Below are 27,808 nucleotides of genomic sequence, written 5' to 3' on the forward strand. Positions count from 1 at the left end.
AGTCTTGCACCACTCATGTCTTCCCATTTTGCCTCCAGTAAACACCGAAATATACCATACGAATATATGAATTTATCTCTGAAAAATAAAGATAGTCTTACCAAATAATAACTTTCCCATTTGCTAGAACTGTACAACCCCTGTTTTTACCCAACAAAAAATGTATATAATATTATAGTAATTGTATAGTATATTATAAAATATTCGTAATTTTATAATCTACAAAAACAACTTAAGTTGTCAAGAAGAGTGATTAAAGGTGCAGTGGGATAGATAAGGCAAGGTCTACTAAACTACTTAATTCCCCCAGTCGACAGGTGGCGATGTCGCTCAATCAGGATATCCCCAGCTGCGTGTTCTCGCGTCATCACGCCTGTCATCGCGGTGTTTGTGCCGACATTTCGTGCAGTCGTAGCAGCAGCTTGCAGAAGGGAGAAGAAAAGACCCGCGTTCATGAGTTAAACCTCAGTGTGTTTGTTGACAAATTTCTCGGTAAGAACACATCCGCGGCTGCTCGCTAAAAGACGAAATCACAGCGGGAGCCGATGAAATCACGCAGCCTGCTCGTTGTTCCGCTGCACTTCACACACAGACACGCACACATACAAAGCAACCACCCCAGTCAGCTAGGTCGCTAATGAGCATTAGCCTGCTAGGAAGCTAAGCGGTATAATCTACATTCACTCTTATCTGCTGAAAATTTGATAGTTAGCTACGACTGTATAAACTCCACGTAGACTATGAATGCCTGTTAAGCGTAATGACTGTTAGCATAAGAAAAAGTGTAAGCAGACTTTGTGTAAAACGGTGTCTTAACCGTAGCCGCAAGCAGATATATACATTTTTCTATTTTTCACTGAGCGTCAGTTCGTGTTCTTGTCGTGTATTTATTGAGTGGAGTGATGGGCATGGAGGAAGGTTTTGAACGATATTTGCTACGATACAATGCCGTCCGTCACTGCATAGTAGAAACCAGTAAACCCCGGCTTTGGGTAATGACGTTAAGCGTTGAGCCGCGATGTTGTCAGAGAGGATGTTGTTCAAGATGAGGCTGAGTAGTCATGGAGACCATGTGGGGACGTTTCTGATAGCTGTTAACTGATGTGTGGTCTTGGTTTATGAACATCAGCCCTTTTCAGATATGAAATATGCAATCCCAGCTCTCCCCTGTGATCATCATGATTTAATTCAGTCATGATAGAACCGAGAGAGAGCTTCTAAAATATGTAGTATACAGTATACATGCCGTTACACTGTAGCGTTAATATCATGATTTAATATATGCAACATAGGCCAATGCTACATATTTTTGTATAGCCTGAATTTATGACGATGATGCGCCTGTTGTTTTTATGTAATTCCTACAGGTAAGTGCATAGTCAAGATTTAGGTTGTCAACATAAAGAACAGCTTAAAGTGTAAGACTGACTCTAAAGTTATGTCTTTTTCACACTCATTACCAGGGATGCACCAATGTTTTTGTTTATTTGCATTGTTTTTATAATTTTTAAATTATAGAAATAGGTATTTTTTAGAAGTATTTATTAGAAAACATAAGTAAACGCATTGGAATGGTTTGATTCTCTATCCATTATAATGAATTGTGGACAGTTGTGACAGCACTGTTTCACACTTTCTTTAACCAATGTGACACCACAGCAACTGGTAAATCATCTTATTTGCAAATAGGTTAACAACAGGGATGAAAACTTCAGTCAGAAATAGCATTCAATAAGGAAAACTACTTAAGTCCCGGATCTCTGCAGGTAGTTTTGCTTTGCCAACTTTACCTGAAAAAGTTTGCACTGGATTTTTTTTCCACTTCAAGTTGTAGTAGCTAACATTTTTACTTAAGTGTCTCAGACTGGGAAGAGACACAAACATGGTTTTGGTCCCGAGCCTGGATAAAAGGGAGAGTTTTATCAGGATGGGTATTCGGTGTAAATGTCTGCCAAATTATCTGCTGTGATGCCTTCTTGGGAAATAAGTGAGGAGCAGAGTTGCATGTTAAAATATAACAGACAATTGTAATAACAAGGAATTTTTTTTTTTCATAAATGTATAATTTGTGACATTTTGAATATATGACTATCATAACTAATCCTCACACAGCAGTATGTAAGATTAATGAGTCAATTTGGCCAAATATATTGGTGCATCCCTTCGTATGGCCTTTCATGTACACTATTAATCAAACATGAGACTTGTATATCAGTGCTTCTAAACATTCACATCAAAGGTGCATGTCTGAAAGGGGCTTTAGTTGAGTTTGTGAATGACTCCCCAGTTGGTCTGTTGGATGCTGAACACAGCAAACAGGAATATTTATCAGTTTCTCCAGTATTAGTGGTTTCTAATTTTGTTCTGTTGGCTCAGTGTGCATTGCGCAGGCCAGTGGAGCTCTGTGCCAGAGATTTTTCTTTATCAGACATTTCTGAAAAAGGAGGGCTCAGGTGTGCTCTGGGCTTCATCCCAGAGGCAGTCTCATTGTCCCATCTGAGACTTGATCTACATGCTGAATGTTGTGAATGGAGAGTTCCTCATTCTTGTTCTTTGGTAGATTATGGTCTTACTTTTTTCATCTTCAATTCCACTCTTTGATTGATGGATTTGACAGCCAGTTATGCGTTCCAGCTTTGAACCAACAAATTAAGACAGTGTGTTTTTCCTTTTGATTCTGAAGTTTCTTTCTTGAAAATCAGTTTCTGGTTTTCTTTGTGTGATTTATCAGCTTCACTGTGTCTCTGTTGTGTTAATACAAGCTGAATGTTTAAACTTGCTTCTGGTTACTCGATTCTTTGACAGTATTTGTTTGTTGCTGTTTCCTCTTCTGCTGTGTTTTATCCTCTTGCTGCTGTTGATGTTGGTAGTGGATGTCTTGAATGAAATTGTTTAAAATCTAGTTTAAAAAAGCAGTGGGTACACTGCTGACGCTGATAATGCTAATGTTAATGTCCAGACTGATTTTGGTGGGTGTGTTGAGTTGTGGGTAGCATCCTGGCATACAAACATGTTCCTCTGCAACTCATTGCTTTGTACTTTCTCCTCTGCTCAGCTGCTGTCTTTGGTGCTGTGCTGGTAATTAGTTGCTGATATTACTTTGGTTTACTTAAAGCTAATGTTGCTCCGGTTGATATGATGCTAATGTTGCTCTGGTTGACGTGATGCTTATGTTGCTCTGGTTTACATATATCTAAATTTGCTTTTGACAAAATGTTGAAAATGTTGCTGTAATTGATAAGTTACTGTTGTTACTTCTGTAATAGTTGTCCCAATGATTTGTGTTAATTGCTGACGATGTGTTGCATATTTGCTGGTTTGGTTTGTTCCGCTTGTTGTGCTCTTTTAAAGCCAGATGCTGAAGTGTTGTCTGCTGGATTTGGTCAACACTGTGATGTTGCCTTCGACCTGTTTGCCAGATCGGTTGGTTTTTTGGGTTGTTGCTTTGACGTTTGGTGGGCATTGCTGAATGTTTTCAGATATTGTTATTATCTATTTGTTGATAATTACATTTTTTCGTAGCTGAAGTCATCATGTTGTTGGTTTACGAAGCCTAAATGTTTTAGTTTAGTGTGATATGTTGTGGGCACTGCTAGTCTTAGTCATGATGAGGTTGAACTTTGGACTGGAGTTCTTCTTTGCTTCTGGCAGTAGTTTTTCTTTTTGCTGTCTCATTATGATGATCTGTTGTTGGAAAAGATTTCCAGTTTTAGTGTCCATGGAGCTTATAGAACAATTTTCGTGTGCTTTTCCGTGATAAGACCAGCTTTTAGTTGTAGGGCTAAACTCTTCCACCACATACTACTTGTGCAATATTCAGCATTTTTTTTTAACTGAGTGAGTGCAAATACTTGAAACTGATAAAGCACATCCTGTCAAAACCTTCTTGAAAATGGCTCAACGTACCATTCTTTTCTGTGAAAGGCTGAATTCATTGATGATGTTTTTAAAAACAGGAATGCTTGTTTCTTTGACCTTTTCACCAGGTTTCAGTATCCTGCAGAAAACCTCTGTCTGTTACAGTGAAACTATACACACAGCTTAGTTGCATTGGTGAGTTGGAAGTTGCATGAGATTTATAAAGGATTACTGTTGCACGAATGATTCCATAGTTGAATAAACAAGCAATATCGCTGTACTGCATGATAGACAACTTAATGAACCTTATTGTTGCAGCCAGTTTATTAGGGCTCAATATTCCAGAGTACCACTGCAAAGACTCAAGGCCTTGATAAACCTTAGACAAACTGGGTTGAATGACACTTCATCATCTGTTTCATCTTAAACAAAAATTAAAACATTTAAAAATTCCCTCTTTGGGCTTCACTGGGTTTCCGCCATAACTTAGTGGCCTTACTAAATGTACCTAAGGCCAGAAAAAGCAGAAAAAGGAGGAGGAAGTATTAACATGGCACTATTCAACCAAAGTAATGAATACTAGGTACACATGAAGATCAAGTACAATAGGCTACACCAGCAGGAGGGCGGGGGGGGGGGGGAATATAGCCTCAAAATTGTATCACAATATTTTAATCATGATATAGACAAAAAAATGCTGAATGTTTTATTGTGCTTCTTTGGAGGCTGCTAAAGAAACTCCCATTTCAGATAGGTTGGGTAGGGTTCATAAAAACATAGTATTGCTATAGCAGTGATATTGGATAATGACTTTTTTATGTCACTTAAAATGTTATATCAGTATTGTCATGGACAATATGATATGGCACAGACCTACAGTGCACTGAATCACAGTTAATCTTGTATACAGCGATGGATGATTTTTGCCTGCTATAATTAGCGAATGTAATTGGGCAGATATTAGTTGAAAAATAAAGGTGAAATGGTATTAAACATTTTGCTACTTCAGTCCATTTTATTTTAGTATGTTTGTTTTATTTGTTTTAAGAGTGTTCGCACCAAACATGAAAAAAAAAGTCTCACCTTGCGCCAGTACACTTGCTGAGTAGTTTTATGGAATCCACAAATGTTTGGCCATAATGGCCAGTAGGAGAAAAATCACTGCAGTGCTGCCATCATTTCTAAATGTTCACAAGAACATCTTCAAATTTGCTCACTTTTCTCCAAGCTTTTTAGTTTTTTTCCTGTTCGACCATACAGCTCCTTCAATCCACTAACACCAGCATTAAACTGGTCCTCACTTTCTAAATGTTGGTGATGTCAGAAGACGCTAGTCTCTGGGAGAATAGAGAGAAAGATGAATACACGTGGATTTGCCTTAATTTCCATTACCCGCATGAACTTGCATAGACTTTTGTCAAAACTTTGCTTCACATTTGGTGTGAATGCTACACTTTAAAAAAAAAATTTGTTGACAAATGTTTAAAAACAGAAGGCGTACAAGATACGGTAGCTAGTGTTTAACTAACAGTCATAATTTTAGCTCATAATTAAATAAAATTTAAATAAACACGACCTGAAAATGCAACCATCTTAATGCTTGATACTCAAACACTGGCGGAAACCCTAGACTTCAGATGCTTTTATGCAATCTAGTATTGAAAGTAAAACAAGTTGTGTTAAAGTTTTCTTTTTGTGCACACAATTCACATTGAAGGTATGTTGATACCTGAAAATGCTTGTTGAATGAAACAAAAGCTGTGCTACTTGTCTTTACAAACCAGATAAGCTTTACTGAGGATTAGAATTTGACCTGGCCAGGTGCATGCATGGTTTAGAAGGACAAAAAGATATCACAGATGACAAATGAGTCTCATTTTTGGCATGTAAAAAATTTTTTCAGAATTTTTAAATGTTATATATTTGCAATTCATGACAATTTAGGAGAGAATATACCACATATCATCACAGCGTCAACTTTATCTGGATTGTTTTTTTCCCCCTGTCTTTAAGCCTGCCTGAAATTCTTGCTGTTCTTTAAGCACAATTTCTTTGTTCTTGCTATGCACTGTTTTTAACACTTGTCAGTTATTCAATACTAAAGCTATGTTTAAAGCTTAAGATTGTTTTGTGGTCTAGTAAAATATGTTGGGCAGGATTGCTTAATTATCAAAATGAAAGTTTAGCTAACCTATTAAGTGGTTCAGAGAGACTGTTTTAGTTGACAGTTTTGTGCAAATTTTTAAAATTCTTACCTCTATTCCCCAAACCCCTTCCAAAAAACCTTTGGTTTCCAGATGGCAAGACAAAAAGGAGTGCAAGATTGAGAACTTGTTATTATGAAGCGCTTAAAATTGTAAGCACTGCTGGCTATGCAAAAGAGACTCCTATCCAAGTTTACTAGAAAAAAAAATCTGGAAACGATTGGTCACCCTCTCTCTGCTCTTCATCTGATGGTAGTGTTGCTTTCTCCCCAGGTTTTAGGGCTGTTGTTTAGCAGTCAGTATGGCGGTAGTCATCAGACTGCAGGGTCTGCCCATAGTGGCTGGCACCATGGACATCAGGCACTTCTTCTCTGGCCTCACCATTCCTGATGGGGGAGTGCACATCGTGGGGGGTGAACATGGTGAGGCTTTCATCGTCTTCGCCACAGATGAGGACGCACGGCTGGGCATGATGCGAACAGGTGGGTCCATTAAGGGCTCCAAAGTGTCGCTGTTGCTTAGCAGCAAGACAGAAATGCAGAATATGATTGAACTCAGTCGCCGGAGATTTGAGGCTGGGGCAGGGGCTGTGGAGATTGCTGCACCTACAGCAGGAAATGCCAGTCGTCAAGCAAGTGCTGCCCCTATACCCACAGTACAGTCTGGGGCAGGGGGGAGAAGCGGTAGCCATGGAAATCAGGGTTTTGGTAACACCCCGACTGCAGTGACGGCAGCAAGCTCATCTCAGGAGCCACCAAATAACAAAGCTGCAACCAGCTTGGCCAGCGTGGTGCCCAGCTTCCCCAACAGCTACAGTTCTGCTCCCACAATCACCACAGCACTGGCATCTCTTAATGCAGGACCCCCACCCATCCCTCCACTTCCCAGCATGCCTTCCATGCCTCCTATGCCCACACTCCCTACTATACCAATTCCTCCTCCAGTCTCCTCCCTTCCTCCTGTTCCTACTGTTTCGCCACTGTCCCAAGGACCTCCAGTGCCTCCTATGTCACACCTTCCGCACATGTCCTCTCTACCTCCCTTCAACCCTTCCCTACCTCCCCCAGCTGGACTAGGCTCGGGCCTTCCTCTTGGGACACCCAACCATATGTTGTTTAACCCTCTTTCTCCTCTGGCTTCACTTGGCCTTCAAGCCCACATGAAGGCGGCTGCTGCCGTAGCCACTGGGGGAGGAGCTGGCAATCCTGATGAGTTGTTTGTTCTGCTGCAAAACCTCCCATTTTCATGCTCAGAGGTGGAAGTCAGGGAATTTTTTCGGGGTCTGGGGTTTGATGCTGTTCGCCTGATGAGGGATGGACAGGGGCGGCCAACTGGTAGAGCTATGGTCAAGTTCTTCTCACCCCAGGAGAGCTTTGAAGCAGTGAAGCGTGGAGGTGGCATGATGGGCCAAAGATTCATTGAGATCACCCCTGGCTCTGAGCGTCAGTGGGCCAGCCTCAATGATGGGTTGGCAGGCCATGCTCCTCACAACAGCAGCAAATCAAATAGCAGTAATGAGTCACAAGATCTGCAGCACCGCCGTGGTAATGTAGAGGCAGGAGGCAGAGATCAACGAGCAAGGTCGCGATCTCCCCACCGACAGGAGTTCTGTGTGTACCTAAAGGGCCTTCCTTATGAGGCAGACAAAAAACAGATTAAGGAGTTCTTTAAGAATTTGGACATTGTAGAAGACAGTATCTACATTGCCTATGGCCCCAATGGACGAGCCACAGGAGAGGGATTTCTTGAATTCAAATCGGAACAGGACTACAAGGGAGCTCTAGGTGCTCACATGCAGTATATGGGCAGCCGGTTTATTCAGGTTCACCCAATCAGCCGTAAGGGAATGCTAGAAAAGATTGATGCCATCCGCAAGCGTGAAGCAGCACAGGGTGATGGCAAGAACCAGGATGGCTTAAAAACGCCCAGAAATTGCGCCCACATTACCAACATACCTTACAACATCTCCAAGAAGGATGTTCGAGCCTTTCTGGAGGGTGTGGGCATCTATGAGGACACCCTGAAGGTCCTGACAGATAGCCATGGCAACGGTTTAGGACAAGCCATCTTCCAACTGCGAACTGAAGAAGATGCTCGCAAAGCTGAAAGACTGCACCGTCAAAAGCTCAATGGACGGGATGCCTTTGTCCATCTTGTGACCTTTGATCAGATGAAAGAAATTGAAAGAAATCCTCCACCCCAAAATAAGAGGGGCCAACGCAACCAGAACCAGCAGAACCAAAACCACCACCAACAAGCCCAAACAATTCCCCAGCAACCCCAAATCAATCCATTTGCTGGGATTAGTGGTGAGGAGTTTAACTTTCTCAGAAACACTATGGGGAACCTCAACAGCCCCCCATTTGTGACTCCATTTTCAGCTCCAGGAAATGGGCTAGCAGGCCCTCCTCCTCTCCCACCACTGGCTGCGGGATTGGGAGATGTTAATTTGGGCGTGGCTCCCCCACTAGTTGCAGGCCTTCCTGGAGCGCCAATCTTGGAGCCACCTGGCTTTCGTAGTGGAGCTGCAGGAGGGGGTCCATTCAGCCAGGATGGGCTGAGAGGCTTGGTACCCTTTGACAATGCCAACAGAAAAGGAGGTGTGGGAGGACAGAACCGAGGGGGAGGGGCCAACAACAACCAGGGGCGTCCAGGTGGTGGAGTGGTGAGTGCACAGCCAGTGTTCACTCCAGGGGCAGAGGGTCTCCGCAACCAGCCAGCCCCCGCAGGATCCAATAATCCTAGCAGTCAGCGTGGCGCTGCTGGCCCAACAATTGTAAAGCTGCAGAACATGCCATTCACCGTGACAGTGGATGAAATCATGGATTTCTTTTACGGTTACCAGGTGCTGCCTGGCTCAGTCTGCTTACAGTTTAATGAGAAAGGCCTGCCAACTGGAGAGGCCATGGTGGCCTTTCAGAGCCACGAGGAGGCCACTGCTGCAGTTATGGACCTCAATGATCGACCTATTGGAGCACGCAAGGTCAAGATAAGCCTTGGTTAAAGCCCCTACACTGACTGTAGTTAAAATTACCTGGATTAAGTCAAGTTGAAACAAAGCCAGCCTAAACCATACCAGATTTTGGACACAGTTCAGACCTTGCCCTGTGCTGTGACTGTCCCTTTGTGTAGATATTGGCAGGTAAGCCAGATCCCCTGCAGTCTGTGCAGTAGAAAACTATGACTTTGCTCTTTTCTGCAGCTCCTCCACTGACTTTGATAGCACAGTATCATGATTAATATTGCTGTGATTGTAATGATGATGATGCTTATGATGATGATGGGAGGATTTTGGTCCTTTTGTTTTCAAGCTGTTAATGACATCACAGCTTATTTCCAAATCATGTCAACTCATGATGCAGCGAACACACTCAACTGTTTTAGGTTTTTCTGTGTGTCTTTTTTGTTGTTTTTTTGCTATGCTAATATTGCTGTATATGCTTAAATATGCTGCGCTGCTGTGGTTCGATATTAACATGCTCTGTTGCTGTAATTCTCCACATTCCTTGTTGCTGTGGTGAAATCATGATTTTAAAAAAGCTATGTTGCAATGATCAAATGTTGCTTTGGTGAAATGTTGACATGCCCCTTTGCTGTGGAAAACGTATTACTGACTTGAAGTTTTGTGGCCATTGTAAAAGAAAGACACTTGCTATAGTAAATGTTGTCTCAAATCTGTGTTGCAACAGTCCTCTGTTGATACGTGGAGTGTGTGGGATGGACAGATTGCTGACTTCAGTTTTATTTTGTAAAAAGGGGCTGCTGAACTTCTTTAATTTTTCACATTTTTTATCATCTCGCTGTGTTTGAACAATGCCACCCTTTTTCCACAGCACTTGCTCAGTAGATGTTTGGATTGTAGAGCGCTAAGATGAAGTCTGTAGTGTTTTTAGTTTGGTAGCTTTTTGTTGTTTCATAATTGTTTTGGATATTTTCTTCTTTAAGCTTATGTTTGTTTCTCTCTATTGTCAGTGTGAAAAACTTGTATGAACGTATAACCCTATATGATGTGGAGTCCTCTTTACTTTAGCTAATAAAAGGATGTTCCTCACCTGCGATGAGCTCTTTCTGACTGCTCTTCACTGTCTGATGATGGAAATTGACTGAATATGAGTTATTTTTGTAGAAGCGGAATGGAAGACTCGTTTGGACTTGTTTCCAATACAGGTGACCTTTAATATCGACATCTTCAACTCAATATGAATAGGCGTTATTATGGGAAAGAACTTGAACCTATATAGTTATCCGTTCTCTTTTACACAGTAGAGAGATTTTGTGTTTGGGGGGAGGAGGCGTACATGTAATGGTTTTATTTTCTCTGGAGTTGGAAGACAATGTAAAAAAAAAAAACAAAGGCACAATTTAAAAAGGCTGACGTGAAAGTTTTGCTGTTTGAAACAGTCAGAATAAGATGACTGAATCAATTGAAATGCTTTAGTTTAAACATTTTTTTAACCATCAGTTGCACACAGAGGTTTGACTATACTGTCACAGTAAATCTCTTTCTGTGGTTAACACTAGACTTTTAACAAAACAAGATCATAGCAACAAAAAAAGGACATCAAGAATTCCTGAAACAAAATAAAACAAAAAAGGTGCTCTTTTGTGCTTATAACTATAAAAGTTGTAAAATAAAACATTTGATGACCTCAAATTACAGAAACAAAAGTCTAGATAGTGAGTATAAAAACGACTGACCAAGAACAGTCGCAGGTCTCACAGTTACCTTTTACGGTAATAGCTCTATGGCATGTTTTGCGAATTACAGCATTGTTTAGCTAGCGAGTCTCATTCCCTTGCTTGTCTGAAACTCCTGCTGTCACCATGTTTTTCCCAGTCTGGTAATATACTCCCTACCCCCCCCCCCCCCCCCCCCCCCCCCCCCCCGGCCAGGTGGGTTGGCTGCGGGGGGAATTACATGCAAAATATTACCATGGTAATTTATACTAGATGGTTATGTTAAGGCCATTTTAACTATTGTATGTGGAAAAAGTCATCATACATAGTATAGTATATTTGATATATCGCCCAACCCTACATGAAACTACCACTACTATGACAGCAAAGACCCAGTAACTGAGTTAAGTACACAATGGGGTTTTTTTCCAGTCCCTAGAATACTTGGTTGAAAACTATTTTTAACCACTTCTGCTGTGATGCTAAAAGGGAAGCTGACTCCCAAGAAAATTTTCATTGGCGTTTTTAAAATGATTGTTTAGCAACAAACCTCTGGAGCACTGTAGCATGTTACAGGTGAATTGCGCTACAGTTACTACTACTACACTTTCAGCTGTTTTTTTGTTGTTTGTTAGGAATTTAGTTAAATGCTTTCTTAGTGGAATTGTTTATGAAGAGCCTATGCATTCTTGCACAGTTATAGAACTAAAGCACATTGTGTGTACATTGTAGCTGCAGAAAATAGCTGTAGCTTTTTGTGAAAATTTAGGCTTCCCTTAGAAATATGATGGGACATGAAGGCAGAACTTCACTAAACCTTTGTGCCTCAGCAGTATTCATGTTGTCTAATTCTCCACACAAAATAGAGCTCATAATTAAATTCATCCTGAAACCAAGAGTTAAATAATAGCTGACAGGGTAAAACAAACACTAGTCATATATGAACAAGAGGTTTATGATATTCTATGACAGCCTTTGTTGTTCACTGAACTCTTCTCTGAGCAAATTCAAACCAATTTGTGGAAGATCATTTATCCCAAATTACAGGACAGTTTTCAACCAAATCGTCAAAGTTTTGATTTGACACCTCAGCTGCTCTCATTTTTGTCGATGTGCTTTATTTATTTTTTATTTGCTGCAAACTTAAAATAAAGCTTTTGGATGTATTATCAACTCTGTTGTACTGAGTAGAGGTAGTGGAGAGCATCAGTGGAGGTAGTTTTGTCTGAAGAGGAGTCGTCTGCTATCTGGATATGGTTAACCTCCAAGCAGGTACAACAGCGTTCAACAATATGTGCATGCATTGCTGAACTTTGTGTGAAACTGTGGGAGATAAGCAGGCTGTAATAAAGAGAACTGAAGCACTGTCTTTAAAAAATGGTTGCTGGGAAAGATGACTGTGTCTTTGTTGTGAAGCTGGTGTGTGGAGTGAAGAGAAAATGCAGTGCAAATTAAAGAGAAAAATTTTTTTTCTGACAATTGGTCTGCAAAGGATGCATGTCTGTGCAGTACCTGTGTTTTGGTGGGTGAGTGTGAGGCAGGGGTAAAAATTATCCCAGCGTGACTGCTACTGAGCTGTCAATCATTCAGCTGCTTTCCACCCTCCTGATAAATAGACATCCAGAAGGCAGATCTTGCAGGTGAGTGAAATTTAAAGCACATGAGGAATTTCACATAGTTTATCAACAATACCCTGAAAAGTGCTGGTGCTGCCTGTAGAGCACCAATATCATTAATCCTAGATTAGTTTTCAAGGCCATAATTGTTCAATGATTCAAAAAAATGGAGCAGGTGGCAGGCCTACAGCCTTGAATCACTAGATTGTCTAAATTGCCCAATGTTTGGAAGGCGATACATACTTATGAGCGATGGTAGCTATTAGATGGCTCCTAGCCTGTATAAACTCCTTGGAAGGTAGTAGAGGGGTTTTTTGTAGCCTGTAAATGGTAGTCTGTAGGCGAGTTAAACCTATGGATGTCAAGCTGTAGATAACTTGTGGTAGATTGAGCTCTTTTAAGATTTTATAGGCACAGGCTCAGGGAGTGGCAGCCATCTGCAAACCTGACCCTGGTTCTGCTGAAGGTTTCTTCCTGTTAAAATTGTTTTTCTTCTCTCTCTTGGCAAGGGCTTGCTCATAGGAGTTTTCTTTGTATTATTGTTTTACAACATAAAACTCCTTGAGGAAACATCTGTTGTGATATCAATAAATTTACACTTGCATAAATAAAACACTATATGACTAAAACTGAATTGATTCAAAGGTAAAGGCTGGCAGTTAAGTGGTGAATAGTAGTTTGTGGATGGTAGCCTATGTAGCATTTCATTTGTAGATGGCAACTAGTACAAGGTAGCATGTGGATAGGAAGTAATTTTTGGTGGATAGTAGCCTATATATGGTAACCTTTTGATCATAAGAGCACTGGAAGGTAGCTGGTAGCATTTAGACTTTAAGTTATAGGAAGTGTATGGTATGTAATAGCTTTCTAAAAGGGTACCTATAGAAGGTAAATCATGCCTAGCAATGCCCCGTGGATAGAAGTCTATATAGTACTTACTATGTAACGGAGGAAGAATAGAACATGATTTCAGGTAAATGGTAGTGTTTTGGCAAGCTTTTGGTAAGCTGTTGATGATTATATAGGGTTGATGGTGCCCTCTAGATTATATTGTTTTGGATAGTAGTAGCCTGTGGATGGAACAACGGCTTACAAATGGTAGCCAATATAGTGACTTATGGATAGAAAGTGGTTGTTGTTAAATGGCTGAAAATGGTTAACTTTTGATGGCTTTTTAAGGTGGATGCCGTTCTATAGAATATGCTATGTCAATGGTAGATAGAGGAATGTGTATAATAACATAGTGTTTGATTTTTGGTACAGTACAAATGTAGATGGTTGCCTGTGGACAGAAAGTAAGTGCTGGTTGACAATATTCTGTCAAAGGTAGATAGTATACTGTCAAAGGTAGTCTGTGGTTAGTAAGTGATTGTTGGTAGCCAATAGATTACAGGTGTCCAACTCCAGGGTCGGTGCAGGTTTTAAATGTGTCCTTGATCCATCACAGCTGATTTTAATGGCTAAATTACCTCCCTAACATGTCTCGAAGTGCTCCAGAAGCCTGGTAATGAACTTATCATTTGAATCAGGTGTGTTGAAACAGGGTGACATCGAAAACCTGCAGGACACTGGCACTCGAGGCCTGGAGTTCAACACCCTTGCAATAGATGGTGCAGAAGGTGGGCTATGTAAACTGTGGTTGGTTGTAAAAGGTAAAGGGTATTGCTGATGCCAGAGGCTTCTGGCCAGTAACCAACACATGATAGATGTGGATTGAATGTGATTGTTAGATGATGGTGCTCTGCAGATAGCATTGTCTAGATGGCAAATAGTGCTCTGTGAATGGTATTCTATTAGTAACAGTTACCTGTTGGAGGCCTATAGATGGTGTAGAAGGTAGATGTATGCGTTGGAATGCAAATTGAGCCACGGCAATATATAGATGGTCATGTATAGACATTACAGAATATTTTACCTGTTGTTCATAGTTAGCAACTGGTAGATGGGTTTTTATATGCAATTTATATAATATATAGCGGTATTAGATGGCGGAGATTGGAAGACTGGCATTTTCTGATAAAGTTGCCGCCTATTTAGCATTATTTTGGTAATGATTTGAAAATCAGTTGAAAATAAATGACTAGTAACATTAACCCAAATATACAATAGTTTTACAACATAAAATAATTTAAAAAAATGTAAACACATGCAGCTAAGTAAATGCAAAATTCACAAAATAATTGTAGGTAGGCAACCTGACCTAGTGATGTTGGATGAACAAATAAGTAATTTAAAAAATATATATATATTATAATTAAGTAGAAAACGATATACTACCTTCTTTATCCTTGAATGAGAAGTGGTGTATAAAGAATGGGGAGGAGTCCACTTGTGGAAATGGAGGAAATTGTGCGAAAGATTATTGACTGGACTGATCACGTATTATTTTTTTCTTTTTAAGGCATATGAAACACTTACATATGCCTACAAAGTTTGAGCATTTTCTTAATGCCACTTCTAGATTCCTTGCTGCTTCAACTTTAATAATAATAATGTTGAAATATTAGTATTTGTTAATTAGTAAGTCTTTCATCATATGGATTTTACAGAAATGCAAATTAATGACCCAAATATGAACAAAACAAAGAAACAACATTTTTATTGTATAGAATCATGCAGTGAGTCTAACAATATAATAAATGTACATGAAGCTAAATTAACACCTAAGTACACTAAGGTAATGTTAAAACTGATATCTATCTATATCTAGATAGATATACAGATAGATATGGAGGAAAAGGGGTAATCTGAGCCCTGTGGGTTCTTGCAGATGCTGTTTTTTCTCAACTTTTTTGGTCTTGCATGAGGTCATGATAAACTTAGCAAGTGCATATGCTTTTCCAACTTAGACAGTTGGCGTGAGTTTCAGGGTTATTTATTTTTGATGAGCATAACATAAAATTAGGGCTAAAGAAGAATAATATAATGTTTAATGTATAATGTTTAGCTTAAGGTTCCTGTTACATTATTATAGCATGGATTGGGTGCAAACTTATTCCAGCTCTTTTTTGAGGCTGCATCTTACTCAAACCATGGAGTATGCTACTTTCAACATATTTCCTCACAATTAAGTCCCAAAGATTTTTATTTATTTTTATTTTTAAGAAAAGGGTGTGAGTAGTTTTCAGGGAAAGAGATCCTTACAGAATGAGAATCACTGAAGCAGGAGCTCTGTTTGTTTATGCATGTGAGATCTGCACGGTAAATAAAACAACAATACTCTCCCCTACCCTCTCTCCCTCCGTACTGCATTTATCTGTTTGTGCTTTTCCTGGTGTGTTTCTGTGTTGCTTTTCAGACTGCACTGTGGTTCTACTGCGAAGGATGAATAAAATGAAACCATATTGTTCTCTGTGGGGAGGGTGACTCATGCTGTGTGCAGTTTGTTCTGTTTCCTCTCTGCTCTGACTGTTGTTCAGTCTATTTGGTCTCTTCTTCTGATCACCACAGTACATCTGCTTCATCATTCATTCATTTAACTGCAGCTACAATAGCACTTCCGGCCCAAGTATGTGATCTTCAATATAAAAGCACTAAAACGTTTAAGTCTTAAAGCACATGATCTTTTTTCCCTCAAACATCAAGTCAGATGAAGAAAAAAACAAAAACAATAGCACCCTCCCCCAACACACATTATCTTTCTTATAGCTTCGTTACAAAAGAGCAATGGGAATTCTACTTTGGAGGACATAAAAATGAGGTTGAAAGCTTTAAATAGATATTAATAAAATATTTTTCTATTAGGTCAGTTTTGAAGTGAAATTTGGAAAAAATAAATCTTCAATTGGAAATGCATACATAAATCTCCAAATATTGCTACATCTCTGTAGCAATATTACCACCCTCGTAAACATGCTGGACTTTAGCAAAAACAATACACATATTAGGATGGATTGTTCAGCCATGATAATTTAAACTAAAATTAGGTGGACTGAATATTATCTCTGATGGGATGCAGTCATGATCATTTATAAATTACTTGTACGATTTATAATCCTCAAGGATTATGAATTGTGTTAAAGTGTGTAACACTGTTAAACATTTTTGCATTATTGCACTGGGATATGCTTTAATCCTTACCATATCTTTAAGTCTTGTTGTGCTTGTGTTTGGAAGTAAAGCTTTAATTATGCAAGATCTCAGGGACTCTGGACGTTTTTCTCTCTGTCCTGTCATCGTTGTGTTTGGGGTTATCAGCTTTGGTTTGTTGTTGGTGCAGTAATCTTTGGAATAGTTTCCCCGTTTGCTGCAGCAGCTTAATTCCGAGGCGGGTGTAATAATAATATCTTCAGGCTATGCTAAGGTTTAAACGAGGTGGTATGATTTCTTTTCTGTTGTTCTTGTCTCTGTACCAACATTACTACTAATATAATTATTAATTACTCAACAATGTGCATTATACCTGGTCGGCTGTAGTGTGATTGGAAAGTTAAATGAGTGGGAGGATTGATTGCGTTTGGCGTTATTGAGCTTTTATTGTGAAGGAGTCTACAGGACATGTGAAAGGTAGTAACGTCACCGTACTCTTGTTCGGGATCAGAGGGCGTTACTGACGGTTGTTTTGGCCAATCAGGAGTCGAGTACGCAACCGCATGTTCAATCAGAGAATAGTTAGCCTGGCCACCACCCTCCCGTGACATCGAAGGCTTTCGAGCAACGACAAACGGAGTTATTTTCGTCTCAGTTACTCAAGGCTTGTATTGTGTGGCGTGTATTTTACTAGAAATCCTGATAAACTGGTCAGATAACGTTTAGTGAGCTCTTTAGTGTGTTTAACAGAAAAAACAGGGAGTAGTTTCCGTTCGCGGGTTGTGGGAGTGGCTGTACACCGCCCTTGGTTTTTATTCCTGTTTGAAGGGGATAAAATATAACGGATCCAATAAGGTGATTTTTAGCATTTATGATGGCATAATTCTCTTTAAATGTGTGCTTGTGCGAGAGTGTGTGAACTTCGTGTGTTGGAGAATTGTGCTGGTGTAACTGGTTTTACAGGTCAAGTCAAATCTCCATTCAATCTCATGCTGATGTTGCCTTTAAGGGGCTGCTACTCCTCAAGTTCGTGCGGGTGGTGCCTTTACCTGCTTCTGCTCCTTTTGTTGATTTAGTTTGTAATGAAAACGGCATATCAGGTGGCAGATGGTGCGAATATGTCACATGAGTTGTTATAGAAGAGCCTGGCTGACTTTATGGCTGCTGATAAAGACGATACCGCCACATTTCCTCTGTTTATTGAGTGTCTGAGACCGGTGGCCTCTTTTGAATGTGGAAAAGATAAATGAATACAGTCATCAGAGATATGCTGTCTTACATTTGGGCTGTTTTATGACTCTGTGGTGCAGGAAGTTGCAGAACACAAAACTGAGATCTTGCCAAACTTCATTTAAATTCTGCAGCTGTTTGTGGTTAAAGAGTGATTGCATTTGTGGTGTTTTTGAGCTGCTGTTTCATTTGGGGACATCTTAGGGAACTCTGCTGAAAGTTTCCGGTTTTGAGTGGCATACCAATAAAGAGGTTTTGGCTTGCTACCAAAAGGAAACTTATCAGGATTGCAATATAAAATAATTTGTTTTTATTTTTAATCAATATGATTAAAGTATATATTAATGTATAATGAGTTGACCAAAAGTGACACAGCACTTAGGTTATATGAGGTAACTGACTCACTTCCTGGACCAGGTGGTTGCTTGCAAAGACCCAGTATGGTTAAAAAAAAAAAATCCTGTTACCAACGCGTGTTTTTGTTTAACTAATGTACAGGAGCAGGAGATGAGAAGAGTATGATAGTGATTAGATGTTGTGTTTATATTGATCTGTAGCGGCTGAGTTGTTGTGGCCACTTTGGGTAACCTGAGGCTTTGTGTTTCTAGTGATTCAGTGCTTATGGATAAGCATTGGTGTTATTTGCAGTTGTTTTTTTCTGATACAGGGTACTATAACTGCTGTAAAGACACACATTTCTACTCTTGAATGACTATTTTAACGTTACAGCTGTCACTGTAAGCTATGCTGATATTGAACTCTTAAGTTCTGAAATATGCTGATTTTAATTTCTTTTCTGCTCCTCCTTCAGATGGCAGACTGTGTCAGCAAGGTGGAGCTGAGTGTCTCCTGTGCTAACCTGCTGGATAAAGATGTGGGGTCAAAGTCTGATCCTCTGTGTGTCCTGCTGGAGAGCACTGGAGGAGATAAGTGGGCTGAGGTAATATGACAGTCACGCTTCAGAACAGAGCTTTGTTTGGCTTCAGACTTCATTCTAATGTGAGAATCCTGTTGGTGTTTCTCTGCGTCAGTTGGGCCGCACTGAGCGTCTGAAGAACAACTCCAGCCCGTCCTTCAGTCAGCGTCTCCGACTGGATTATCACTTCGAGAAAGTTCAGAACCTGAAGCTGGGTGTCTACGACATCGACAACTCCAGCTCTGACCTTGGTGATGATGACTACCTGGGAGGGGTGGAGATCACACTTGGCCAGGTACACACCGAATGTGATCAGCTATTACTTTCAATACCAGATTTATTAGAATCTATTTTTCAGTAGACTAAGGTTCAGCTCTTCAAAATGCAGTCAAGCTTATTTTTTTGTTTGTTTTTGTGTCCCAACTGTTGTAGGTTAGAATTGTAACTTTCAGTCTGTTGCTTTCTCCAGTTTCCCAAGAGGAAGCAGGAGAAATGTATACAATAGGATGGACATATATATAAAAAAGAGAAATATATACAAAAATAAGAGAAAGGCACACATTAGAGTACAAGTTGCAAAGTGCTTGGGAGTAGTGCAAAAGAAGACCGACTTGGTCTGAATATAGTGTGTTTGCGAGCGGCCTGAGTGATGGGGGTCGCTCAGATTAGTGGGGTGGGTGGGCAAGGGTGGGGTACTTTTTATAAAGTTTATACATTTTTCATAAATGTATGTGACATCAATCATATAACACAAGTTTCACTATAAAGTTACTGAAATAAGTAGATGCACTTTCTTTATTGAAAGTGGAATTGTAACTCATTAACTTTCATTAAAACTTTTGTTGGCAACGTGTCAGAAACTAGCTGAAATGCAAAATATGCTGAATATGACCAAGAAATAAACAATTTGAGATGCAGGAAATGTTTCACGGTTTTTAATTATTGTGCAAAGTTGTTGCAAATAAATTTTCTTTTAACTAACATAATGATTCACGATCAGCTGTTCCAGTCTTACAATGTGTAGATCATAGGTGTCAAACTCTCAGAGCTGGCCTACTGGTATTATACAGCTAATATATATATTGTTTAGTATTAAGCTTTGCTTGTTCCATATTCAGTTTTTCAGCAAAACGTGTTTGAGTCCATAAGAAAAGATTCATTCTTATATCTGGAGGAATAAATATATTTCAATAAATATTAACGTTAGCCCGCGACTTTGTTCCAGTTTTGAATTTTGGCCCACTGTGTATTTGAGTTTGACACCCCTAGTGTAGATTATTCAATGCAGATTATTCTGCAGTTTTCCAATGTAATGCTGGCGCCCTCTAGTGGTGTCATTGAACCATAACGAGCTATGCTGTCTGTGCTGCAGCTGATTGGCTGTTTTTAATTCTGAAATGGCGTTTTTGTTGTTGTTGTTGTTGTTTTTTTGTTTTTTTTTAAACTTACAGATTCAGGTTGAGTCTACTGGTTTGAGGCATGCAAGCTGATATAAGATTATAATCTGATATCCATTAAAATGTTCAACAACACTTTATTTTTGTTAGGCAAGAAACTAAAAAGTTCCTCTGAGGTCAACATTGCCCTCTGCTGGACAAACTGTGTTATGCAAATTCAGGTTTGGGAGCTGGCTGTCAATGATTAAGCTGCAAACATTACCTTCTCTGTGTGTTTCAGATAGTTTCCAGCAAAACTGTGACCAGACCTCTGCAGCTGAAGAAGGGCAAACCTGCTGGGAAGGGAACCATCACTGTATGTAGAGTATCGCTGTACTGAGAATAAAACAAGATTATGATGACTGTGACTTTAACATAAGTGTGTGTGTTTCTGTGTGTGTAGATCACAGCAGAGGAGATAAAGGACAACAGAGCCATTGAGTTGGAGTGGGAGGCTAAAAACCTTGACAAGAAGGTATCTTCTACTTCCTACTTTATTTAATTCTTAATTATTACTCACTGAGGTTTGATCTCATGAACAGCTGCTCTGAATGGCTGATGGTGTTTCTTGATACTCCCCATCGGTCTTATTTTTCCTCACCTTTGTGCTTAAAAACATAATTTAAGTGTATTTTTTTTAATTTTGAGCTTTTCTTAGACTCTCATTTTTATTACAAAGAGTTTGGTAATGTGTACTGAATTTTCCTTTTATATATCTGAGCCACTGATGACATGCAGCTATATCAGAGTATGTGTGTTGCTTTCTAATCTACCCTCACAGCTTAGTAAAATGCATCGCCAATAAATGAGATTGCAGCATGCTGTCCTCCGTTTGTTTAGGATACGTTTGGGAAGTCTGATCCATTCCTGGAGTTTTTTAGACAGGGAGATGATGGAAAATGGCAGCTGGTCCACAGGACAGAGGTAAACACACATGCACACACCTTATTTCATGTGAGAGATGGCTGTTAATTGCTACGATCCTTCTCAAACTCTTTCTTGTTGCTGAAATACAAAATATTTAAACATCTAACACTCTTAGCTTATCATGTGGAAAAACTACAAAAGCACAAACAGAAAATTATGGTGAAGATGACCGAGATGAGGACTGTTTCTGTGTATTTGTGTTTTCTGTTTGTAGGTTGTGAAGAACAATCTGAATCCAACCTGGAAGAAGTTCACCATCCCTCTGCAGACTCTCTGCTACAGCGACCTTGAAAGACCTCTGAAGGTTCCACCAATTAGAATCCACCTCAGTTCATGACAGCCAATCAAATGTGTAACTGTTCCATTAAATCCTGTCCTTCCTTTGCAGGTGGATTGTTCTGATTACGACAGTGATGGATCTCATGATCTGATTGGTTCTTTCACCACTAAAGTCTCCGATATGCAGAAAACAGCACACGGCTCACCGGTGAGTCCAGCGATGATAAGACACGTGACGTATTTTAGTTTGCTGCTGAGAGGTTATTGAGCTGTGCCGTGTTGTTCTCCAGGTGCAATTTGACTGCATCCATCCCGAGAAACAGAAGAAGAAGAAGAGCTACAAGAACTCTGGAGTTGTCTCTGTCAAGAGCTGCAAGGTAAAGACTACGTGGCACAGGGTTCTCTTCAAGGGGTTTACTTTTTTTAAAATTTTCAACTTTATTTAAATGGGAATTCCTTTAAAGTTAAAATCTCACTTTTGTTTAATGGGGACCTGCCCAAGAAAGTACACATTACATGGTTATTAACATTATAAAATCAAGTAAATCAAAAACATATATCAGATAAAAATAAACAAATGAGAAAACGATGTGCATAAAGTTCAGCTTAGGGATACTAATTCTACTCTTCCTCTACAGTTACTGTGTAAACCACTGTCAGACAGACTGAACAGATTCCTCCTCTCTTGAGCTGAAGTTTCTATTCATTGAGTTTTCTTGAACTGTTCACTGCTAATCAGAGCTCTGTCAGCTTGGCTTGTTGGTGACTATTGCCGTGACGGAAGTGAATCTTTAGTAAAGATGCATGCATCGAAACATGTTTGATTCTCTGTTTGTGTGCAGCTGATCACTCAGTACACCTTCCTGGACTATGTGATGGGTGGCTGCCAGATCAACTTCACCGTATGTCAACGCCAGCTCACATGCACACATTTTAAGTGGTGTAATTTATCTAACCAAGCTCAGTAACTCAAAGGGTGGCTTATCTTTGTCATTTGACTTTTCAGCTACTGATCACAACTTATCAATCAACTTGAGCAGTTGAAAAAGAAGTTAATAAACTAACGCAGTAATTTTATGTGAACGCTTTAGGTTGGGATTGACTTCACTGGCTCTAATGGTGATCCTCGCTCACCCAACTCTCTCCACTATATGAGTGCAGATGGGCTGAACCAGTACCTGTCTGCTCTGTGGTCTGTGGGCCACGTGGTCCAGGACTATGACACGTCAGTACTCATTCACTCAAACTACACCCAAACAACTTCACATCTCCAACCTGAGCCTTAAACTCTAAACTCTGCAGCCTTCTAAGCTCTTGTTCTGCTCTCCTGACTGCACTCTAACCTCTGGTGAAATGAAAATGTTTCTGATCTTTATGTCTAACAGTCATTATTTTGTTTCCTCTTTCAGCGATAAACTCTTCCCAGCGTTCGGTTTTGGAGCCAAATTACCTCCAGACTACCAGGTCAGCTCTCTAACCGACCAATCACAAAGCCTGTTTCTTTAGTTTCTATTTGTTTCTGAAGTGAGAGATCATTAATTCCCTGAGGTGTAAAAATTATTTTGTAATTTTCTGATTTGATTTCGTTGATCTAAATCAGTTATGTCCGGTTTACTAAACCGTTCTACTGTTGATCCTACAGGCGGCACACCACGAATTCGCCCTCAACTTCAACCCAACTAACCCTTACTGCCAAGGTACACACACATTTACTGTACCTCAAAAGTGATATGATTTACTAGATTATTCCATTTAAAAAACAGGTGAAGGAAGAATTAATTAAAATTTTATTTAAGATAGTTTAGCTGTTATTTGACAAAAAAAAAAGATTGTACCCTTAGTCATGAGTTTTAACATCTTATTATGTATCAATAAAGATGTGATTTGATGAGCATTAGAATGGGTTTTTCCAAAGGTAGCTGCATGGGAAGAGATCTCTCTCACTAACATCTGATGCACACACAGTCATTTTGTTCTGAAGCAGACCTGAAAAGTGACAGAAACCGCTCAGTTCAAAAAGGAGAAACATGGTTACCCTTAGTAGGCATCCAAGGAGGGAAGAGTTAACAGATTTTCTTTTTAAAGTTTGGTTTTTCTGCTTTGCTGCTGCCACTCTTAGGCATCCAGGGGATTGTTGAAGCCTACAGGATGGTTTTGCCTCAGATCAGGCTCTCTGGACCAACAAACTTCTCCCCCATCATCAACCACGTTGCCTCCATTGCTGCCGGTGCCGCACAGGCTAATGCTGCCGCTGTGAGTGAACTCATAACAACTAAAGCTTAAGACAATTAGCCTGAAATACACAGTCTAACTTTGACATGTATCTTCTTGTCTCTGCAGCAATACTTTGTCCTGCTGATCCTCACTGATGGCGAGATCACTGACTTTGACCAGACGAGGGACGCCATCGTTCGGGCATCAAGACTCCCCATGTCAATCATTATTGTGGGGGTAGGACCAGCTGACTTTAAGGCCATGGAGCTTCTGGATGGAGATGACGGTGTGCTTAGGTCAACAACTGGAGAATCAGTCGCCAGAGACATTGTCCAGTTCGTGCCGTACAGACAGTTTGCAGATGTAAGTGTGATGCATAAGAAGACTAAAAGAAAGTTCAGGCTCAGTTACAAAGGACTCATTCCTGTGGCCTATCATTTTAATATTTTAATTCTTTAGTTATAAATTTAATATTATTCCAACTTTTATGACAACTATTATGCTGAAAACCTGAAAGATAAACAGAAACATTACTTCTCATGCCGACACGGCACAAAGCAGATTTTTAGATGCTTTCCACTAAAACAGTGCAGTCACTGTGCCTAAATAGGCAAATATAGACAGAATTTAGGTGGATTCTTGCTTGAATTTAATGAAATGCAAGGACATTATTTTTTTACATCTTCCTCCAGAATGACAACTTTTCTCATCCAGTTTTGTTTTATACTGACGGCTGACCCCTCCCTCCAACTACCCTGCTGGATTTACCTGTGTACTTTTATAGATGAAGGGATATTTCTTTCATAGAAATGATGATAAGTCTCTACATTCAATTCATGCAACCACTCTCCTCAGAGGGCACAAAACAAAAATGCATCAACAACAGAAAATATTTTCTTAATTTAAAACCTGTTCAGGTCTAAAATAATATACTCTAAATGTTAACCTGTCTCTGGGGGTGAAGTCATTTCTGTGCATGGACTCTGTGGTGTTGGAGGAAATCATTAACAACGTCTCTCTCTTTTTCCAGGCTCCTCAGGCTGCTCTGGCTCAGTCTGTGCTCGCTGAGGTTCCCAATCAGCTGGTCTCTTATTTTAAAACGAGAGGGCTGGATCCACCAAAATCTCAGGCTGCTGCTAAATCCTAAACATTCCGCATGCCCTAAAGCCCACCCTCACATTCCCCAAAACCGAAGGCCCACCCTCACCCTCACATTCCCCAAAACCGAAGGCCCACCCTCATGTCATTCCAACCCACCGCTAGACCACATGCCCCCACTCGGCCTTCAGCCACAAAGTTGACCACTCTTCAAGGACCACGCTGATGTGTTAGCCAATTGCAGAACAGCACTCAGCTGTTAGCCAATCAGGATGCCACAGGAAAACATCCCAGTTTTGTTTACTCCATTTAAGAATGTCTTTGTTTCCAGATCTTTGTCTTCTATAGCTGGAATGATAATCTTAGAATAGAAATGGCAGATTATTTATTCCTTCTGCTGCTTCCACAGTATCTATGCAGATCACATGTGTTTGTTAGCATGTGTTTGAATAACAAAGAGCCACACACACACACACACACACACACACACACACACAGGAGAAAAAGTGTCTTGTTTTTGTTCCACATGTATTCTAACAGAAGAAGAAAGTTACTGACAGAGGAGATGTGATCTCTAAAATCTGCACAGATGTCTGGGTTTTCTCATTCGTTTAAATGTAGTTTTATCACAGCAGCCCCTAGTGGACATGAGTGGCACTGCAGCTCCTGGTTCCTCAGCTCTGTGTGTGTGTGTTGCTCTGATTAGCTTTTTTTTTTTTTTTTTTAAATGTGCCAATACCTTGCACTTTGCTGGAAGATTATATTACAAATGATATATAGCTTTACACCTACCGCCTTACTATAGACTTTAATGCTGCCTTATAGTGTAGCCTTAGTTTAGCTTCTTTCTTGCTACTTGAGCCTGGATGTTTCTGTATAGCTCTCTTGTGCTGCTGGTTGTTAATGCTGCCATTTTGGCTCCCAGAGCTCCATTTTGCACATTATGTCAGTAACGTTTGCAGGTTACTAGTAAATCTGAACGTCTGCAATTCAACTGCAATCAATTGATTGAAATAGAGTCGAGGTTGGACATTAAAGATAATATAATGTGTGCTTTATAAGAAAGCAATTAGTATCAAACATAATGTGCAAAGTGAAGTCAAACAAAGTTTAGAACAATGACAGTAAAGTGCCTTTTTGAATAAACCTGAAAACTTTTCACACTTGAATGAATCCTGGGAGCCAAAATGGCCACCTGTGCTGCACAGTGACATCACTGCTCTATTTGGATCCTATGCAAATAAGATGTTATTGAAGTTGGAAAAAAATTGTTTCCAAAGCAAACACGAACACTTTAAAACATGAATTTGTATTCAAGCTTGAACTCCATATCACAGCAACATGTCCAGGCTTTGAAGGATTAATGCCAAGGAAAACATGAGATGCAGAAGTAAGCAATTAATAATCAAACTAAGCTTTTATGTAACTGAAACGCAGTGAAGTCGTAAAACAGCAAGCATTGTGGACACTTTAAGAAACCTCAAGATAAACATGGCTCCTACAGCCTGGGATGCTGGGATTTAAAACGTGTCAAAATATGTTTACAGCATAGTCACATTTAATTTTGTTATAAAATACTGTTACCACAGCTTCAGCTGTAAAGACTTCTAAACAATTATTAGATGTTGTGCCTTTTTTGTTTTTTAAAAGATTAGCTAGAGAAAATGCAGGAAAGGAAGGAGGAAAAATGGGAAAAAGAAGTGCTTGGTTAAACTGAAACGCTCGACTTTGTGGTCGGTGTCTTGACCTCCAAACTCATGGCAAGATTGAGCTTTTTTTACTCATGTCACATCATCACTTTTGCAAACGAAAAGAAGAAAAGTGACATCAACGTTCGCTTTTCACAGCTAATTTTAGGTCAAATTCTTGTACTCTGTATTGATTGTATTTTTATTTTAACTTGAGCCAAGATTTCTTGTTTCAGTCTCATGAAAGTGCTGGTTTGATTTTCTTCAATTAAAACTCTGAGAGATCAGATCTCCAGGGGAAAAGGTCAGGCAAAAGTGATCAAACACGTTATTTTATCTATTTTTAATTGAAACTGTATTTCACCATGAATATGGGTGATAGAAAGCCACCTCTTCTGCACAGCGTCCTGATAGACTCGCAGGAAGTGAATCCTCTGCTAATTTTGTCACAGAAGTTCAGAGATCAGCTGAATGGGATAAACTGATTCTTATTAAAACACCATCTCCCTTGTTTTGCTTTACTGTTTGCCAAAATCCTTTTCCTTGCAGAACTGACTATAATTGTCACAGCAGCGCACACAACTACTGTATTAACAGCTGTGATCAGTTCAACAGAAAGATCCGTATCATTTAAATACATTTTTAACAACGGCAAAATTTTTATTTATTTTTTTTAAAGTTCCACGTATTGGACAAAATTTGGGCGAAAAGTCAGTTTGTGTTTTGTTTTCTTTAAATTTCTTTTCTTCATCTCATGATCTGCGCTATGCCAAGCCTTTAGGTCGGGAGCTGCTGGTTTATTTCTGCTGTGGCAAAGGGGTTAGGGTTAGTCTTAGAAACAGGTCTGCAGTGTTTGAATCTTCTGCAAACAGAACATTCTAAACTGTTGTAGAAAAAGATAATAAAATCAGAACAATAGTGATTTCATTTTGGTTGTTTTGGGGTTTTTTTGTACCAAACATTAGTAGATTCAGTAGAAAGCTTTTTTTCTTACAGGTTGTTTTTCACCTTCACCCTCACCTGGTGCTTCTAAAGAAAGGGAAACTTCTGTTTTCACATGTTGAATACTGAAATATATTTTTGTTCTAGTAAAACATATTTTAGGAGTCAATTGTTGATCATATTGATTGGTCACATGGTGCAGTCATCTCACAAACCCACAGTATCAACAAATTAAGCTTAAGATTAGGTATTAATAATGATAAAGCACTACATCTCCCATAGTATTCCCACACTGCTGCAGGCTGTGATTAGAATAGTTTGTGGAGCCACAGCATAATGTGACTAGCAGCTCCACTGCTTGTTCGGCTAACTACTATCGACTTACCTGTGTAACTAAACCAGTATAACCAATAATAAACCTGTCTGTGAAGAATGCTTTTCTCAAGATGGTAATAAAAACTGGGAAATGGAAAGCGTGGTGGTTTTTGTGTTTCATTGGAAGAGCTGCTGCTGTTCTTGTAAAAACGTCATTTTCTTCTTATCTTTACTTACTGAGAGAAGGACGACTGTTTGTTTAGCTAGTCTACCTCTCAGCATGAATGATTTCTCACACAAACATACTGACGTTCATGTTTCAGCTCCATCGGGTTGAAAGGGAGGCTTTGCTCTTTATATTCAGTCGAACACACTCAGA

At 39.7% G+C, this 27,808-nt stretch overlaps 2 protein-coding genes across 4 annotated transcripts; both read left to right on the plus strand.

Moving 5' to 3' along the window:
- Positions 1–433: 433 nt before the first annotated feature.
- rbm12 (RNA binding motif protein 12) lies at positions 434–9,477 on the plus strand. 2 transcript variants are annotated; one of them, XM_085353403.1, is made up of 3 exons: positions 438–492; positions 3,987–4,053; positions 6,336–9,477. In XM_085353403.1, exon 3 carries the CDS (start codon positions 6,364–6,366, stop codon positions 9,064–9,066), a length of 2,703 nt encoding a protein of 900 aa, XP_085209529.1. In that variant the 5' UTR covers positions 438–492; positions 3,987–4,053; positions 6,336–6,363; the 3' UTR covers positions 9,067–9,477. The 2 variants fall into 2 exon arrangements, with proteins under 2 accessions (XP_085209530.1, XP_085209529.1); XM_085353404.1 differs by lacking the exon at positions 3,987–4,053 and having other exon boundaries at positions 434–492.
- cpne1 (copine I) lies at positions 435–27,577 on the plus strand. Of its 2 annotated transcripts, none has more exons than XM_085353405.1 (17): positions 435–492; positions 18,426–18,554; positions 18,646–18,825; positions 20,208–20,282; positions 20,370–20,441; positions 20,807–20,890; positions 21,108–21,197; positions 21,282–21,380; positions 21,463–21,549; positions 22,015–22,074; positions 22,264–22,397; positions 22,582–22,636; positions 22,815–22,869; positions 23,292–23,425; positions 23,513–23,749; positions 24,417–24,581; positions 24,617–27,577. In XM_085353405.1, exons 2-16 carry the CDS (start codon positions 18,426–18,428, stop codon positions 24,531–24,533), a joined length of 1,608 nt encoding a protein of 535 aa, XP_085209531.1. In that variant the 5' UTR covers positions 435–492; the 3' UTR covers positions 24,534–24,581; positions 24,617–27,577. The 2 variants fall into 2 exon arrangements, with proteins under 2 accessions (XP_085209531.1, XP_085209532.1); XM_085353406.1 differs by lacking the exon at positions 435–492 and adding an exon at positions 16,460–17,239.
- Positions 27,578–27,808: the final 231 nt, after the last annotated feature.

Source organism: Diplotaxodon limnothrissa, linkage group LG5 (genome assembly GCF_057381915.1).
Source record: "Diplotaxodon limnothrissa isolate DT_005_m linkage group LG5, D_limnothrissa_male_GT1.1, whole genome shotgun sequence".
Lineage (NCBI taxonomy): Eukaryota > Metazoa > Chordata > Actinopteri > Cichliformes > Cichlidae > Diplotaxodon > Diplotaxodon limnothrissa.